The sequence below is a fragment of the Neolamprologus brichardi genome, chromosome 12 (genome assembly GCF_056152115.1).
Source record: "Neolamprologus brichardi isolate AB-2024 chromosome 12, ASM5615211v1, whole genome shotgun sequence".
Lineage (NCBI taxonomy): Eukaryota > Metazoa > Chordata > Actinopteri > Cichliformes > Cichlidae > Neolamprologus > Neolamprologus brichardi.
The window spans coordinates 27,269,394-27,287,856 of record NC_142115.1 but is presented as its reverse complement, the minus strand read 5'-3'; the positions used below and the strand labels follow the sequence as shown (position 1 = coordinate 27,287,856).

Genomic DNA, 18,463 nt, shown 5'->3' with positions numbered 1-18,463 from the left:
ATAAAAGCTGCATGTATAGAATCACCAGTGAAACCTGGAAGCCATGTTTCTACCACCTTCTTTGCTGTTGTTGAAATCTCCCATATATTTTATTTCAGGCCTTTTTGAGTCTCTCAATTATAACATGTCTGGGTAGACTAATCAAAAACACTTCTGTCTTTTTGTAAGCCTCTGCTGCTCAAATGTTAGTTTCCAACAAAAAAAAAAAAAAACAAGTAAATCAAAACTAAAACAATTATTGTACAATTCTGGGTTAAAACAATGTTTCTGTTCTGCCTTTTGTTCCCTGTTTTTATAAAATTGCTTTGTGAAATTGAAGTAAAAAAATCTGCTACCTTAATTTTTCCAATCTCTTAGCTTGATATTTACTAGCAGTACTAGCTAGTTTGTAGTTATGTCATGTGGCAGAGTGCTTTGTGTAACGAAACACAGGCAGTGCCAGATGCGTCTGCCAGTCAGATTAAAGCTTTATGAGGATTAAACGGACTCTACAGTGCCTACTGCCCTCCAACACAGATAACACAATCAGCTGCAGCCACACACTGTTTCTCAGATGCATTTCTTACCGCATGTTAAGTGATTTCTCTGAATATGCACAAGTTTGTTCAGTTTGGTCGTCGACCTGCAGGGGCACAGAGCTGAAGCTCTAGAGGACCCTGACGCAAACAGCTTAACTATGATGTTTGTGATTCTGGGAAAATCCATTAAAATCCCCTTTGTCTGGTTGAATAACTGAAATGCAGTGAGGTCACAGTTACACAGTTGAAAACAGATTATGATAAAGGATGCTGGGTAGCTGATAGATGCAAAATAAACTGAAATACTGTTTGAAAACTGCAAAATTGTGTTTTGGATAATGAAGATCTTTTGTGCAGTCTTTCCTGCAAAGGAAAATTCCCGAATGAGGAAGAAAATCATCAGGATTCCAATAAAAAAACTATTTTAGTCAATTTTTAACTTTGCAGGTCATTTGTTTCACCCAAAAAATAAAATCAGAAGTAGCAGAAGAGCATCACCTAGTGGCCATTTCTGATTACTGCGTCATGTTGACTCAATGAAGATTGAATCAATACGATTTGGGGAGGTTTTTAGGAAAAATAACAAGCAAGAGTTTGCTGATAAAGTTTTATAACCTTAAATGCAAACTTGGGTCTTTTTTTACAACTGATAAAAACTGTGCAGTGACAAACCTGATTTACATTTCTTAGCTTGTGAATGTGAGAAAAAAAACAGGACATTATTTACTTTTTTCTCAGTGATTCTATGATGATGAACAGGCCAGATGGATCGCTTTCATTTTAATTAACTCTTTATTTAAAAACAGGGTTTTGCTGAGAACATGACCTGTTTCTCAAAAAAAAAAAAAAAAAAAAAAAAAAAAAAAAAAAAAAAAATCTATAACAAGTCACCATTTGGTGGTCAACAGACAGAAAGCAAATAAGCATTATAACAGCTTAGAGATCTGCAAGGAGTGTGATAAGTACAGAAAGAATATTCACACATGTCCAGAAAAACGAGACAAAATTATTTTTAAACAACCTCAATTATTTATTTGGGAATGAATCCATGAATACAAAAACACTGCGTTTGACCGACAGTGCTGAACCACAGGAAGTATTTACAAATGCGTTATCTACAAAAGGAAAAAAGGGAGGAAAAAAGAAAAGGAAATATGACATAGGCTATTTTAAATCTGCTTTCCCAAAAGCGGGCAAAAATAGAGAGCGACTCTAATTTAGATTGAGCAAGTGCTGACATTTACACTGGGGATGTCTGGACCAGAGCCAGGTGCTCTGAGGCTTCACTGCATCACGCAGATGGCACCATTCATACAGCTGACAGCTGGCTGCTTATAAAAGGCCGACCTTCCACCGCGAACAGCAGATCAGAAACCTCGGGCAGAGTGATCGACCACCATGAGATCACTTCAGTGCTTCAATCACTCGGGACAAGTCGCAGTCGTCTCGCTTTTCTCTATTCTCCCTTTTTGGTCTGTTAGAAACATCTTAAGAAGCCTCCTCATCGATCTTCGGTGCCAGGTAGTATTTGATGTGCCCCATGTCAGCAATCTTGTACTCCACCACTGTAGGGAGAAAAACAAAACAAACAGTCAAGTCTGGGCCACGACACACCCAACGAAGAATCCTGCAGTCATTTAAGGGAAGAGCAGATGCACGCACCCAGGGGGATATCAGCGGACATGCTGAGGGTGACGGTCTTGGAGAGCGGCGTGGCCTTGGTGAAGAAGTTCAGGTAGTTGAGGGCAAAGATCAGCTGGACGGGTTCATTCATCTCAATCGTAACCTAAACACAGGAAGGGAAGAGCCAAGAACTTAACAGGTGCTGCCACACTCACTCACATCACCAGCTCATACAGTAAATAAGAAGCTCTAAAGTAAAGGCCTTAATTGCTGTCTCAGCATTAAGATGGCAACAAATATTTAAGAATACTTGATTTATTTAAAATTTAAAATTAAAAGTTGGTCTTAAAACTGCTGATAAGTAATTGATGCCTTTAAATAAACAGTCATGAATTCATGACACTGAAACATCTGCAGAGCTTTCAACCTCCACCTGTACTCTGCACAAACAGCAAAAGTCACTTCTTGGTAGAAACTTAAACTGATCCAGTCATAGGTCAGTATTTCTCTCTTTTTATTTTATTGCGTTTTTACTGTTGAACAGCTTGTGCATTACAGAAGGTGCATTACTGCCACCTTCTGGCAGTAACAGCACATTACAGCAGGTGTCAGTTAAAACGGAGCACAAAATACATATTTAAACCATCACATTTTAATTATTGCACATGTAAATTTTATGCAATTGTCTTGCTCATGTCTGCCAAAACATGCTGAGCTCTCATACTCACAGCCTCGTCCTCTTTGTCCACATTGCTGGTCTGGGACAGCTTGATGTTTCCTGTGCCCAGCTCGCCTGAGGCGGAGAACTTGACTCCATCCTTGGCGCAGGAGATCATGACGGCGTCGCCGATCTGTGAAAGGTCACGGCAGATGCGAGCGAACTCCCCGGAGGGCATCTTCACCACACAGCTGTACTCCTGCTCCTGGAGGGACAGACAGACATGGAAAGGTTAGCAACCATGTGAGGAAAACCCTGCCGTACACAAATTGAGGATGTAACAGCTGACTTACCGGAATACCAAGCTGCTCCACATCCAGGTCCATCAGTTTCATCTCATAATCTGACACCTTCTCCTGGTCTGCAAGATTGAAGAGAAGCGGTAAATACACCACCGTGACACCACCAGTCAGACTGATGTTACTGAATAAACATAGAATTCAAACTTACTGAGAGTCTCAAAGACGAGGGCGAGCGTGTCTGCATTGTCTTCTGCTCTGAGGGTGATGATGTCTTCATTTCCAGCACACTTCAAGATTTTTGACATACTGGATAAGAGAGGTAAAAAAAATAAATAAATCGGTAAACTTTAGTCTCGCTGCATTATAAAATACAACAAAACTAAATAAATAACTAATATAACCACGTCATTCACACAATAAATCAAATTCTTTCTGCAAAATATAATTAAAAATTTCAACAAGCAGTCAGTAGTTAAATAAAACTATTATTCAGTCTGTTCTCTTTTTAAAATGACCTGCAGCGACAACAGGCTAAACAATAAAACCGTTTAAAATAAATATTACTAACAGTCTAATTTGCCGATTAAAAAAAAAAAAAAGCGTTGTAAACAGCTAAACAGGCAGTGACGTAGGAACGGAAGTGGTATTTCCCGGGTTCAACAACAATTCCCGCCAACCCTCCCGGCGCACAGTTTGGCGCTAAAACGCTGTCACCGCGCAATCACAAAGCAGCGGAACTCTGTCAAACTGCTCCAAACGTAATTTACACTTTAAAATGTGAAGCCGAACTACTTTTTCGCCCCCTTAAAAACATCTAATATACAAAGCGCGCCATTTCAGAGCGGTCACTAAAGAGTTAACTAAGTTCAGGAGGCAGACATGCCCGGGCAACTCCGCCAAGATGGCCTTGTTCTTTGTCAGCATCAGAAGCTGCATGAAGATGTAATAAAGTGCGCTTAAAAGAGGCTAAAACCGATCGTGAGACTCAAAAATAGTAACCGCGTCACAAACCAAGCAGCCATTTTTTTTCGTGTTATTAGACTCGATAAACTTTGACAACTCGACCTGTCAACCTGGGGACATTAGTCAGCAGAAACTCCTCTTAGCTAAGCCCCATCAAGAACCAGCAACGGGATGGCATCAAACGGTGTTAAGACAGTATTTTCTACCTATAAGCTCTATTTTTTTATGTTTGGTATATGTGCTCCACCTGCTCAGGTTGACTCCCATGGCGAGGTTCCTATCGCAGCGGTACGAGTCGAAGCCATCGTGCCGCAGGGTGAGCTGCACCAGTGAGACGTGAGAGGAGTCCATGCTCTGCAGGGAGATGCCGGACGAGCTGACGTCCCAGCAGGCTTCTGTGATCAGATCCTTCAGAGCCTCCAGCACCTTCTTCAGGATGGAGCCCTGGACCAGGCGAGCCTCGAACATGGTTGCTGTGGAGTTTTATGTCTGCGCAGATGAAAAGATGAGAAGGCTTCTCTGAGAGCTCAGATTTTGTGTTGCTGGCGAGCACAGACACGGCACCTAATTACCACTCTCACGGCACAGAGGAGTTTAAGCTGGAAACGCGCGCTAACAGCCGGTTTTAATGATTCGGGGGCGCGATTGCGTCATTTCCGTTTCCTTCTCGACGCCACAACCGCTTAAAAGAGTAGACGATTATTTCAGCCATGTTGGAGAGGACAATTTTGTAACCTGGACAAATCATACAGAATATTATACAACACTGTACAGCAGGGGTGTCAAACATAGGGAACGGGGGGCCAGAAATCGGCCTAGCAAAAACTCAAATCTGGCCCATTGGACAATTTTGGAAAATGTGGGCATCACGTTTTGTAATTTGTTTCAGAAGTTTTACAGGCTTTTAGTACCGATAAAGACCTTCCCCATAGCCATTCATGCAACACCAAAGTAATGAAGAAATACATGAATAAATAACATAAAAGTTCTTGTTCATCTAAAGAATAAAATAACTTTGTTTTATACATACAGGACAATCTGGGCAATGAGCAGTACATTTATTTCTTAAAATGTAAGTCCAAAGTGTAGCAGCTGCAATTTATTTTACAACAAAACAAAACTGAGACACACTGTTGTGATTTAACTTCTTTTTCTTATATTATGGTATCAGACAGATTCAATCTGTAGTTAGACTTCTTTCCAGTGACAAAGTATTGAATTTAAATCAAAGTGGGGGCTAATCTTCACATCCAAAGTACTTGTTCTATATAAACAACAAAATGTATTTGTCATATAAAAATGACCACTGTAATATAAATGTTTTGCATGCTAAATGTGTAAATTAACTGTAGCTATCACCTAAATATTCAAAATTTTACAAAGCTTAATAGTTGGCTAAATGTATTTAGTCTTTTTAAAAACAGGTTTACTACAAGTGCAACAATTTTGAACATCAATTAGGATTTTCCTGTTTAAAAAAAAAAAAAAAAAAATCCATCACTTCCTTTTTTATTTTAAACTTTGTCCAGAGGCAATAAAAATGGGGCTTCCTCCTTGTAAGAAAACAAGTTATGTTGAGAGAACACAAAGACCTCAAAAACCTTTTTATTGATGAAGTTCTTGGTTTGACAAGCACATGGTGTCACAAATTACACAAATCACATCCCAAGTCTGTTGCATACATACAAGCACACATAGAAAAGGATGTTACGTTTGCACGGCCATTTAACCCCTGAGAATGTACTGATTCAGGCCACTTGACAGGCTGGTTTGACACTTGATTCAGATATGAAGCAGCAAACAGTCTTACAGAAAAGCAGTCTGAGGTATTAATTCATGTCAAACAGGACAGATTATTTTTAATTTTTTAAGTGCTGCAGCAGGTGTTTCTTTTGTAATTGGATGGGAAGAAATTTGTGCAGGGTTTAAGTGCAGAGACTAAATTTCTCTGTTTAGAGATCAGAGAGTATGTAGTTGGTTGCCATGGTGATGATTGGGGCTCCTGTTGGTACACCTGGGAAAGGACCGCTGGACCCGGCGATGTCAATGTGGGAGTACGGCAGAGGGGCTTCAGAATCCACGCCGTGCTGCGGTGGGCACGCACAAGGTAACACAGGTTATTCCACACGAATACACACATTTCACATGAATAGCAGATGAATAAAATCAGCAAGCACCTTGTCGAGTCCTGAAGCCATGATGAGGAAAGCTGCAGGTGTCTGATGTCCTCGAGGTGTAGCAGAGGATGGCAGGTTGTTGCACTGCAGGATGTCCTCGTACTCAGACTGGCCCTTGTGGAACTCATAGTCCTCGCGCCTGATAGTAGACACCTCAAACAAATCGCCCAGCACCTCTCCGGCTGCAAGGGAGAAGGCCACGTATTAGTGTAAATCAAAGGAGAAGGTAGGGTCATTTCACAGAATGAAAGTCACAGCAGACATTATCAGTGGTATTTTGCAGCAGCCCCTCAGCTAACATCAGTGGTTCCAGCTATGAGATCAACAGGTTTATAGTGGTGTGGGTTGAATGCATGAAACAGGAACAAGATAGGACCCTGCACTGGTGGAAAGAGGTTTATGAAGCAATGTGCTTTTACTTCTTTTCAAGTATTTGCAATTCTTACAATAGCAACATCTGCTGGTAAAACGGTAGTACTGCAATTTTATGAAAGCCTAAACTACAAAATCGTGCCAGGCCAACAGGAGTGGTCTCACTGATAATATCATTATAATTTTCTCCAATAATAGTTACACAGAAAAAAAACAGTTAAAAGCTGTTGAAAACATAGATTCTAAAGAGGTCACATGATTCAATTTATATATATAAATATGCTTTGAAAGGCTGCTCTGTTTTAGACAGTCTGTGTAAAGATCTGGGGAGGTTTTTCTAATTAATTAGACCCTAAATCAGGTCCCATAAAGTCTATAGTCTGCACTAATGTTATGTCTTAACAGAGTTCGATGCAAACATAATTCATTTTTTAAAACATATTGAAATCCAATTAATCAAAGTATCTGAGTAAATATGCAGCAATCAAGGAGTCCATTCATTGAATAATGGTTTTAGCTGTAATTGAAATGAGCAGAACAGAGTAATTCAAAGCATCATCTGTACAGTTAAAATAACTAAAGGACTGGTTATTCGGCGTTTCCTCTGTCAGTGAAGTTGTCTTGGCTGTTTTGGTTTGTACACCTGGCAAAACAGGTGAACTAACGCAACTGTTAACAAAATGATTCAGCTCCAGCTGAAAGAGCTGGAGAAGCCTTAGGTAAGTAGATCTATAATTGTAAATATTTCTCACCTTTCTGCCACTGAGCAGCGTTCCCGCTGCGATGGGCTGGTCCGTTATCCATGATGATCTAAATCAAAAAGTTTCAAACTTAACTTAGTACAACAATGATGATTAAAACACTGCTCTTATTTTTTTTTCCTATCATAAAGGAGGGGTCACAGATTCTTTGTTTCCTTTAGCTCAGAATTCAGACTGTTACCGTTTATGTACCACAACAACAAATTTAGGTCAGATTTCTAAATGCCAACTTGATTACAAAGAGATTATGAGTAAAATCCATGCTTTTCTCAATACGCATCACCTGACTAGTTTAGAAGATCTTAAAAACAAACTGGGAAACTGATTTGGGAGAATCTACCTCAGACCCAACTGGGCAAACTGTAGTCAAACTTGTACATAGTGGTCATTGGTCTGCTGATCATCGTGTGACTGATGCGGAGGATCCTGACCACTGTTGTACGTTTTGGTTTGTTTTCTAAAATATGTGGACAAACAGCACATCCATCTCCATTGATTCCACCGTTTGGGGTGGCCCCATTAGATATCTCTCTAAGTGAATGTGACTGCTTTCTTATCTCTGTTGGCTAGAAGGCTCACTCTCTCTCCATGGAAGGATTTGTTGTCAAGTGCTTCCTCACAGAGGGTTGTTTGGTTTTTCCTCTCTTATTACTGTAGGTCTTTACCTCATAATATAAAGCATCTTGAGGCGACTGCTTGTGTGATTTGGCACTGTATAAATAAATCTGAATTGAATTAAATTAGATCAGATACAACACTAGAGGAATTTTATGTTACCTGGCAACCATTTATATAATTTGTATAGTATAAGCATGGAAGCTGTCATTACTAACACAGAGCAGTATTGGTGTACTGAATGCATGTGACAGAATGACAACATGACAATATATTTTTATGCATGATTGAGTAAATATGTTAATAATGTCTGACTATATTCATATCCTTGATCTGGTTTTCTAGGGGTAGGGTGGGTTGGGTTTGAGGAATGTGTTCAGACTGTTTTTTGTTTTGTATTGATAAAAAAAAAAAAATTAGTTACAATAGTGCATGCTCATTTTAAACATTGCTAAAGAAGTTAGTGTATGCATAAGAAACCCTGTAAGCCAAAAGCTCCATCTTCAGATTACTCTAAACAATCTGTTTTATTATTTATTTATTTTTTTAACTTTAGGCTACAAGTCAGTGAGAGCAGATGTCCTCCGTATGTTCAGCTCATGCACGCTGTTCTGGCCATGAGCACAGAAGTCCCATTAGCCTGCTGTTCAAACCTTCTGTTTGCAAGGAGCACTCAATCAAAAGACATTTGTTTTAAAGGGAGAGCAGCTATAACTGCTTGAGGCTTTACATAAATGGTTAATTTCAACTGTTAAACATGCTCTTGAATAAAAACACAGCTCTTGAAGATATTGTCTGAGTTTCAGCAGTACTCACAGAGTAGTTGGGTCCCATGGCTCTGATGGCGTGACCAGTCAGAGTGGCGATAGTAAACAGCTGTGGAGAAACTTCATTTACTGCCTGTGTGGAGAGCAGAGGTAAGGTCACGCTGGGAAGGAATGCAACTGAAAACTAACAGCTAAAGATGTCTCCCGAGCTTTCCGACCTTCTCCTTCATCTCGCAGAGCAGGTCGACCATCACCATACGACCCTCGGCATCAGTGTTTCCCACTCTCACCCTACGACCCGCACGGGAAACCACCAGCTCATCCGCCACGTAGCAATCTGAGTAAAATCAAAAAATGTCAGCTGACGAGACTCCACAGAAATATTGTGGAAAAACAAATGGAAGCCCACTGACCTGCACCCACGCTGTTCCTCACCATGGCCATCACGCCAACAACCTTCAGGTGCTGTGGCTTCAGCTGGGCTACGATCTGAAGAGCAAGAGGAGTTTCAAAAGTTTCACTGCCCCATTTAAAATGTATCAAATCTCAGTATGTATAGCGGCCCTCTGAAGACTGCAGGGAGGCGAAATAGTCACCTCTGTGCATCTAATAAGGTTTTTATTAACGGTGACTCAGCAGCGTGCAGAGCTGATTTATAGCCGAGTCACAAGTGATGAATATTTATTCCAAGTATTTATTGTTCAGGTGCAAAGAGGCGATTATTCACCTGGAAGAAGCCAGCGACAGCAGCAGCTCCACACTTGTCCCTGTGCATCCCGGCCATGACGCCACCAGCCTTGATGTCTGCTCCACCGGTGTCGTAGGTGATGCCCTGGAAACGCCACATCAGAGGCACATTTGCTGACTAAGTACAAACTAATACCTGCCACTTCTTTCTGATTTCCTACCTGACACCTTCCTGCATGCTGCTATTCTTCCTGTTAACTCCCATAATAATCAAACACTGTTACGAATCACTAATATATGCATCTGCGCCTCTATGGTGTTTACCAGATTGTGTATATATAATGTAGTAAACAATCTACACCCTACATACAGTTATAGCCCATCTGTCAACACAACCTGGAAACTCGCAGCCAATTTAAGCAGTTAAGTGTTCAGCAAATCTGTGTAACACTGAAGAAATTAGCTCTCTGTTTTAGCTGGTGCTAAACTCTGAACATGCCGTAAGAGAGCTATTTTAATCTGGATAAATACACTTGTAATCACAAGCTTACATCTGCTCATTGTGGGCATGAAGTTAGTCAATGCCATGGACTCTGAGGTTAAATGGTGTAACATGGTGAAATGTATCCATATTTTAGATGACTATATGATATTTGAGGGGGTTTTCATTTTGGGTTTAATATCATCTTGTAGGGTCTCAACTTCATAATATGAAGTACATTGGGCTGACTATTGTAATGATCTGGTGTTATATGAATAATATTTAAATAAAGCAATTTAATTGGTTCAAGGGCAGACAAGTAAGAGTGTAGTCTCACCTTTCCCACCAACATGAGCGTCTTTTTGATCGGCCCCTCTCCGCAGTACTGCAATTTGATGACTCGGGCCTGGTGACGGGGTACACCTGCAAAAGAAGAAAACATTAAATCAGTTTGATAACTTTAAAAAAAAAAACCCATCTTAACAGCTTTGTGGGTCAGTGGCGTCTTACTGTTGGCACAGCGGTTGACCGCAGCCAGGCACGGATACTCTTTCTCCAGAGTCTTCAGGTCGCTCACCACTTCAACCTGACGGTGAACAAACGCAGAGGTTTGAGGTGAGAAAACGTGGATTAAACTGTCACAGAAGAACCAAAGATAAATAAAAAATAAAAAAAAGGTTGTAGACTGAAAATAAATCAACAAAAATTCAAAATTCTGAATTTTTCTTAAAAAAACAAAAGCAGAATATAGATGTAATAATACTTGTTCTTACCTTCACAGGGCTGTCTTTAAAGAGTTCCTGGACGTAATCAGCCACACGAGGAGCAGCCATACGTTCAGGGTCTGATCCACCGATGTCACGGTACGCCAGTCTGAGGGGGCCAAATGTGGTCAGCTTAGGAAACATGTGCAGACAATGAGGTCAAGTATCTGACTCACCTCCCATTCTCCAGAGCATTAGCCAGCTCCACCAGCTTTGTTCCCCGAGCCTCTTCCGCTGCCCACAGTCCCAGAACACACACCTTGTGGTCATTTTTTTTCACGTTGCTCTCTCTCACTTCAAGCGGCTTTTGGGCACAAAGACAGTGAATGAGTGTCCTTTTTGCACAGATACATTTTTCTTGTTTTTAATTCATGGCTCCATACAGGGAAACTATCTGAATACAATTTCTAAACTTGGCCACAGCATCATTATGATTGCAGACAGCATCTCTAGAGTGACTGCATAGTGTCTGCAGCTGCTTGTGTCCACCTCACACACCTTTTGATTTCCATACATGGATGATAGCGCTTATACACTAAACCTGTCATTATTGGCAAACGGTAAACCATCAATCAAGATGTTTTCTCACCATGTAGAGTGCATGAAGGGCTCCGAGCGCAGCCACTAAGGTGTTGTTCTTGTAGTCTGCGTGTGGAGGGCACACCAGCAGGGGGCGCTGCATGCCAGCTTTTAAGGCACTGAAAGGGCAAACAGACACCACATGAGGTAAGAAACATGGAAGTAAACCAGCAATTCAAGTCAAAGAAGGAGAAGAAAAAAAGTCAGCTGCCTTCAACTGACCGCTGGATCCCGTTGACTGCTGCATCACTGAAGCGCCTGATATCATCGTAGTCGCGGTTTACGGGGCCGGTGGAGGCAAACACCAAGCGGTTACCAGGAAGGCCAGGGACCTTGATGACCACCACCTCCTCCCCCAGACCGCTGTCCACCTAGAATCACCACAAAGCAAAACGCATCAGTAGAGGGCAGTAGTAGTACCATGACTGCAGTACGTCACTGTCACACTGAGGTTTAGAGGGCAGGCAATTTCAGGTCCTTCAATGCAGCTGCTCACATCCATCACACTTCCTTAACTTCTTACTGTCACAGTAACATAACAGACTGACTGTGTGATGCTTTTTCACACTAATGTAGCAGGAATGACAACAAGATATAATGACGAATATCTGCTAAAACTGTGTTGATTTAATAAAGTGATTGTTTAAATCTAATATAATGTAGCTTAATTTGAGATTATTGTTTGGTTTGTGGATCTTGTGATTACCAATCACTTGGTTCAATTTAAGATGATTTTATTTGATTTGTCCCTTTAATTATTTGCTTTGGTGACGCCCTTATAGAAAGTGTCAGACAAGGTTTAAATGTGAAAGTGTTTTTCCATCAGATTTGGAATGCCCTGCCCGATGAGATCAGCCGGTCTTATGACTTGCTTTCTTTTTTTCTTTTTTTTATAACTTTTTATTTATTAATTTACAGTATGAGAATGCAAAACTTTAGGTCAGCATGGAAGACATACACATTCCCAACATTAGTATCTACTTACATCATGGTAATATTTAATTGTTCAGTACAAAGGGAGTACACAATCCATTTTTCCCAGAGCTTCTTGAATTTCTCAAGCTCAAGTCTAAGGACAAAGGTAAGTCTTTCCATTCCAAAAATTTCTTCCACTATCCCATGCCACTGGGCCCGAGTTGGAGGGTCTGCCTTTAGCCGTCTTCGGGTTATGGCCTTTCTGTTGCTAGTCAAAAGTATTTTCAATAAATAATTATCTTTATGTGGAAGCGCCTTAGGTAAATTGCCAAGATACAACGTATCAAATGAATAGTCTATTTTTATCCCGATTATTTTGTTTATCGCAATGGCCACCTCCCCCCAATATGGCTGGATCCTTGGGCAGGCCCAGAAGACATGAAAATGGTTTGCCATGGGGGTACCACAACCTCTCCAACATAGGCCCTGGCTCTGTGAGCCTGTTTGCCGAGCTGTGAATTTAGGAGTGATAAAAAAATCTCACAACATTTTTCCAACCAAACTCTCTTAAGGACCTTGAATTTGCAGTGGTAGCCTGAGACTCACATATTCCCCACCAGCTGTCCTCTGATATTTGTGAGCCTGATTCCCTCTCCCAGTTTTGCTTAATATACAACGTAGAGTGATTTTTAGAGGCTTGTATACTTCCGTATATTTTTGAGACCAACTTTTTAGAGTCCTTTTTTTGTATGCCTCTTGAAAGATATGAATTAGGTTGTATTCGTTTTCATCTCTGAATAGTAACGTCTTGTTGTAATAGTCTCTAACTTGCAAGTATCTATAGAAGTCATGCTTTGCCAATCCGTATGTATCTGAAATAGTTTTATAGCTTTAAAATCCCCCCGTTTGTTGCTAGTGAACAAAAAGAAGTAATTCCTCTCAGAGTCCACTGTTTAAAGGTCCCATCCAGCCTGGCAGGCACAAATTCCGGGTCATAAGCTATCCAAGTCAAGGTCCTAGCCTGTTTTTCTATTTGTAGTTTCCTCACTACCCTGAACCATAGTTTCAGGGTGAACCGCGTCAAATGGTTCAAATCTTTGTAAAATTTTTCAGCTTGGTTTTTATTTCCTAAAAGAGACTGTAATGGGAAGTCTAATTGAGTAATTTCCATATTTTTCCATTTAGCTTCATAATTTGGGGAACACCAGTTTACCAGGGGTTTCAGTTGTGCGGCATAATAGTAATCTTGTAAGCACGGCAAAGCTCTCCCTCCCTTCTCTTTTTTCAGTTGCAACGTTTTGTACTGGACCCTCGGTCTTCTGCTGTTCCAGATGAACCGTGAGATCCATCTATCCCATTCGTCAAATTATTTTTGGGGTATCTCCAGGGGCAGTGACTGGAAGAGATAGAGAATTCGAGGCAGAATGTTCATTTTAATTATTTCTATTCTATTACTCATATCCATGGGGAGGAGAGACCACCGAGTCAGGTCAGATTTGATCTCTTTCTTGAGGGGGCCATAATTGATTTCATAGAGTTTAGACATGTCTTTCGTTAGGTTTACTCCCAAATATTTTATTGTGGGAGAGTCCCATTTGAAGATAAGTTTCTTTTTAGTTTCTGGTCGAGGTGTATAATTGAATGTAAGGGATTGAGTTTTTTGAATATTTAGTTTATAGCCAGAGTAATGATTATAGGCTTTTAGTAATTGGAACAAACTTGATTCAGGATTTGTAATAAAAAGAAGAACATCATCCGCAAACATACAAGTCTTGTGTTCTTCTCCCCTGATCATAATTCCTTGTATTTCAGATTTTTCTCTAATAGCCTGAGCCAGAGGCTCAATGTACAAGGCAAACAGGGACGGGCTCAAGGGACAGCCCTGGCGTGTCCCTCGCTTCAAGTTAATATTTTGAGACAGGTGTCCATTAATCCTGATCCTGGCTGTTGGAGAGTAATACAGTGCCTCAATACATTTAATGAAGCCATCTTTGAATCCGAATCTTGCTAGTACCCTAAATAGAGATTCCCAACCCACCGAATCGAAAGCCTTTTCGGCATCTAAGCTGACCAACATTGCACTAATATTTTCTGATGTTATATGATTCATCACTTGTAGTGTTCTCCTTAAGTTATCTTGAGTCTGTCTATTTGAGACAAAGCCTGTCTGATCCAAGTCTATCAGTTCCGGAATAACTGATTCCAGTCTCTTAGCTAATATTGAAGCAAATAATTTATAGTCCACGCTAAGGATGGAAATTGTCCTATACGAGTTGCATTCTTTTTTATCTTTGCAGTCTTTTGGGATAATTGAGATAACTGCTTCTCTCCAAGATTGTGGGGCTACTCCTGTTCTTATTGTGTGATTAAAGCAATTAAGCAGCACTGGTGTTACTTGTGTCCTAAATGCTTTATACCATTCGGACGGATAACCGTCTGTGCCTGGTGCCTTATTCGCCTTCAGCCTTGAAATGGCTTTATGCAGCTCTTCAGCAGTTATCTCAGCCATGAGTTTTTTATTTTGTAATTCTCCTATAGATGGTAGGTCTAATGAGTTTAGAAAGGCATTTATCATTGTATTTTCTACTATGGGAGGTTGGGTATATAGGTCTTTGTAATACTGTTCAAATGCCTGTTGAATATCATCCAGTTTACTGCAAATAATTTGTGACTCAGGGTTCCTGATTTTATGAATTCTGTTCTTTTCCTGTTGTTTTCGCAACCTCCACGACAGAAGCTTCATCGCCCTAGGTCCCGTCTCATAATACTTTTGTTTTGTAAATTTGAGTTTTCCTCATCGTAAATGCCGTTTATATCTTGTTTAATTTTGTTCATTCTCGCCAATATCTGGGGATCTTTTTGGTCAATATGTCTAGTCTCTAGTGATTTCAATTCCTCCTGTAGCTTCTCAAGTCTTTTCTGCTTTTCTTTTTTCCTGTGAGGGCAATAATCTTACCTCTAATGACAACTTTTGCTGTGTCCCATAGAGTATTTGGAGATACCTCGCCATTGTCGTTATTTTGTAGATAAGTTTCAAATTCCTGTTGGATTTGTGTTTGTACTGATTTCTCATTCAGAATACTGGTATTGAGTCTCCAAAGTGTATTTGTCCGCTGTTTAGCACAGTGCAGGGTTAGGTACACACCTGAATGATCAGATAAATCTCTGACCCCTATTTTACATTCCTCGACCTTATGCCAGTCTGATTTGTACATAAAAAAATAGTCAATTTGAGTATATACTGAATGGCACGCAGAATAATAGGTAAACTGTTTATCCCCTGGATGAGAGGCTCTCCACACATCAATCAAACCCAGTTCTGTAAGCATGTGTTGGACCATAATAGCATTCGAACTTTTCTTTTGCCGGTGGTTGGATGAATCTAGTTTTGGCTGGAGTTGAACATTAAGGTCTCCACCAAAAATCAAAACTCCCCGTGTTTCCAAAACCACTAAATCAAATAGCTTCTTATAGAAGGATTTGGAGCTTCCTAGCGGGGCATATACATTAAATAATGTTACTTCCTCCTCTTCTAATTGACCCTTTACCAAAATGAACCTCCCTTCTTTGTCCTTTACCTCTGAATACAATTCAAAGTTAACAGCATTGGGGATCAGTATGGCTACTCCTCTTTTGCGGCCTGATTTATGTGACGAGTAATAGGTATTCTGGAATCCAAGTTTTTTCAATTTTTCCTGTTCTAAAGAAGATAAATGTGTTTCCTGCCAAAAAATTACATGCAGCTTCTCACGTTTCATTTTGGCTATTATTTTGCCCCTTTTAATCGGATTATGTAGCCCATTTACGTTTAACGTGATTATTTTATTTTCCCGATGATGCATATAACTTTTTCAGTCTGTGTTCCTTTGTGCAACATCACCCATGCTAACCAGAACATGAACAAGAACAACAAACAAGTAAACCAAAAAAACAAAATGAAAGGCTTCCAAGTCCGAAGTTCAGGTGAAACCTCGAGTTGAGAGGAAATTCTCGTGCCAGTCGAGGGCCTCTACCAGGGTCAGGGAAAATACCCAGCGCCAGTATCCTTGTTTTACGCCAGAATTGCCCAACCGGTACAAAGTTCCTTCTTTAACAAGCTTAACTTGTAACTAAAGAGTTACTAAAGAGTAACTACAAAAAAGACTCTTCACAGAATATTTGGAGAACAGAGGAACACATGTCATTTGAACACTCAAAAGCCTGAATGTATTCGACCCAGGTAATAATAAAAGTAAAATAATCACTTTAGGCAGGGTCATATATGGAATACGTGATGAACTGGTAGAAATAGTAACGATAAGAATTTTTTCCCCCGTTAGATATAGAGTTTAGCTTAAACTGTCCTGTGCAAAATAGTTTTCGAATTATTGGTAGATTTGCTAAGGAGAAATATTTCATCCTCCTCTCCGCATGAGAGCAGGATACCTCACTGCAAAGCTCCAGTGGGGATGTGATGACCCTCTTGTTTTCACTCGCAGGAGTCGGATGTTCTCGGAGGGGCCTCGTGGAAGCTCCGTAGCTTCTCTCTTATTCGCCGCCGATCCACCGCCTGTCTGCTGCGATCTGCGCCTGACTTGCTTATTTTTCGTTAAGTTTATAACAATTCTCCAAGGACATAAAACATGAAAATATACTGACATGTACCCTTTTTCTCCTTATTTTAACTTCTCCTCAAGTTTATTTTAATTTGGTCTTATTTGTTTAACCCTATTGTTTTAATCCAGCTTCTATTCCCATCTTTTGCACAACTGCAAGCACATATATAGTCGAAAGAAGAGAGTCGGACTCTTACAGCACTGTAGTCCTGCAGTGGGGCTTTCAGGGACTCGAGTTCAGAGGGCACGGATTCATGGCTCTGGGTCACTAAAACAATGCCATCAAAACTAGAAAGAAGAAACAAACGGTCTGTTAAGAAAATCAAAAGCATAAAAACTGACAGTCAAAGACGAAGTAGGGCCCTGATACTTACTTCTGGTTCCTGAGGTCGCTTGTCCATTGGATGGGCTGGACGCTGGAGAGAGAAACTGCAATGTCAGCAGAGCCTAACACGATATCTCAGAAGACACAGTTGCACAATCAGAGTCTTTTATAATGCAGGCTACCGATAAAAAAAAAAAAAGTGGGCCAAGGTTCTGTGTTGTCTGCAGCTACTAAGGAGTGTCACAGAATACATTTCCTGTGGTGGTAAACACGTTTAGACTTTTCTTGTCCATGCAACTTGAAGCCAGAAATCTCGTTGCTTGAGCTAAAATGACCGTCTCCAGACTTTGCAAATAACCTGCGGTTTACAGGGAATAAAATGCTCACGAGACTGACTCATTTCACATGAGTCAGATACTTCTGGCATCATATGACGCTTAGAAAAAGGAAAGTGAAAACTAGATAGAATAAATATCTGCAAGCAGGATGGTAGGTTCGGATTTATCCACATTTTAACTAAATAAATAACACGTAAAACAATAAAATTAATATCATGCAGCTGTGTGCAACGCCAGTTAAACACGTGCTTAATAAAACAAGTAATCACACTCACAGCAATATCATTACTTCTACTTACGACTACTTAAAACTACGCGTTTATGTGAGACACGGTGGATTAATATGGCCTCATTTTTGCTATATTACCACTCTGACTTATTGCATTAAGTTTATATTACAGTAAAATATATCTTATTTTCACAGCCTGTTATTTGTGGGTTAAAATACAAAACATGTTGAAATTGGATCAGATTCTGAGCATGCAGCAGAAAGCTGCACGTCAGAAAACCGTTAAATTTTACCGTTTTGAATTTTAAATAAAACGTAAATACTACCTGGTGCACATTTTCTGTCGTCTTCCTCTGCTACCTTCCTCTGCTACCTTCAGGATGAAAAGCCTAAAATGATCCTTCCTACACCGGTCAGGAATTGGTCACATGATCCACTCACGCTGCCTTCAGGGACTTCCGTAGCTGCACGATAAAGACAAGCTTAGCCGTAAAGTGCTTTTTGGGTCGGCTAATAAAGGCAGCTTTGACACTAAGCAGCTGGTTCCAGTGTGTGGTTAAGCAGCAAAATTACGTGCTGTGAATTTATTTCGTGTTTTGTTGTAGAAAATGTCTAAATTTAAGTTAGCCAGGCCGCCAAATTTCCTACTGTATGTCAAGACACAATAAGGACACAGCAGGGATTTGTAGTTTCTACTTCCGATTCATTAAAAAACCAAAAGCTCAATTTAGATGATTACATCACACATATATATAAATTACAACTAGCAATGATATAAATGATAATCGTGGCTG

At 40.2% G+C, this 18,463-nt stretch overlaps 2 protein-coding genes across 2 annotated transcripts; both read right to left on the bottom strand.

Moving 5' to 3' along the window:
• Nucleotides 1-1,524: 1,524 nt before the first annotated feature.
• On the bottom strand, nt 1,525-4,698 carry pcna (proliferating cell nuclear antigen). Its single transcript, XM_006789917.3, has 6 exons — nt 4,312-4,698; nt 3,310-3,407; nt 3,153-3,220; nt 2,870-3,064; nt 2,181-2,304; nt 1,525-2,083 (listed from the first exon to the last, which is right to left on the bottom strand). The coding sequence occupies exons 1-6, from the start codon at nt 4,530-4,532 to the stop codon at nt 2,007-2,009; spliced, it is 783 nt and encodes a 260-aa protein (XP_006789980.1). The 5' UTR covers nt 4,533-4,698; the 3' UTR covers nt 1,525-2,006.
• A 951-nt stretch (nt 4,699-5,649) lies between these two features.
• zgc:152830 (putative aminopeptidase W07G4.4) lies at nt 5,650-18,463 on the bottom strand. Its single transcript, XM_006789916.3, has 16 exons — nt 17,996-18,463; nt 17,152-17,193; nt 16,975-17,065; nt 11,490-11,638; nt 11,278-11,386; nt 10,865-10,992; nt 10,698-10,797; nt 10,435-10,510; nt 10,262-10,347; nt 9,484-9,588; nt 9,170-9,245; nt 8,975-9,093; nt 8,806-8,889; nt 7,366-7,423; nt 6,242-6,423; nt 5,650-6,151 (listed from the first exon to the last, which is right to left on the bottom strand). Exons 1-16 carry the CDS (start codon nt 18,004-18,006, stop codon nt 6,017-6,019), a joined length of 1,551 nt encoding a protein of 516 aa, XP_006789979.2. The 5' UTR covers nt 18,007-18,463; the 3' UTR covers nt 5,650-6,016.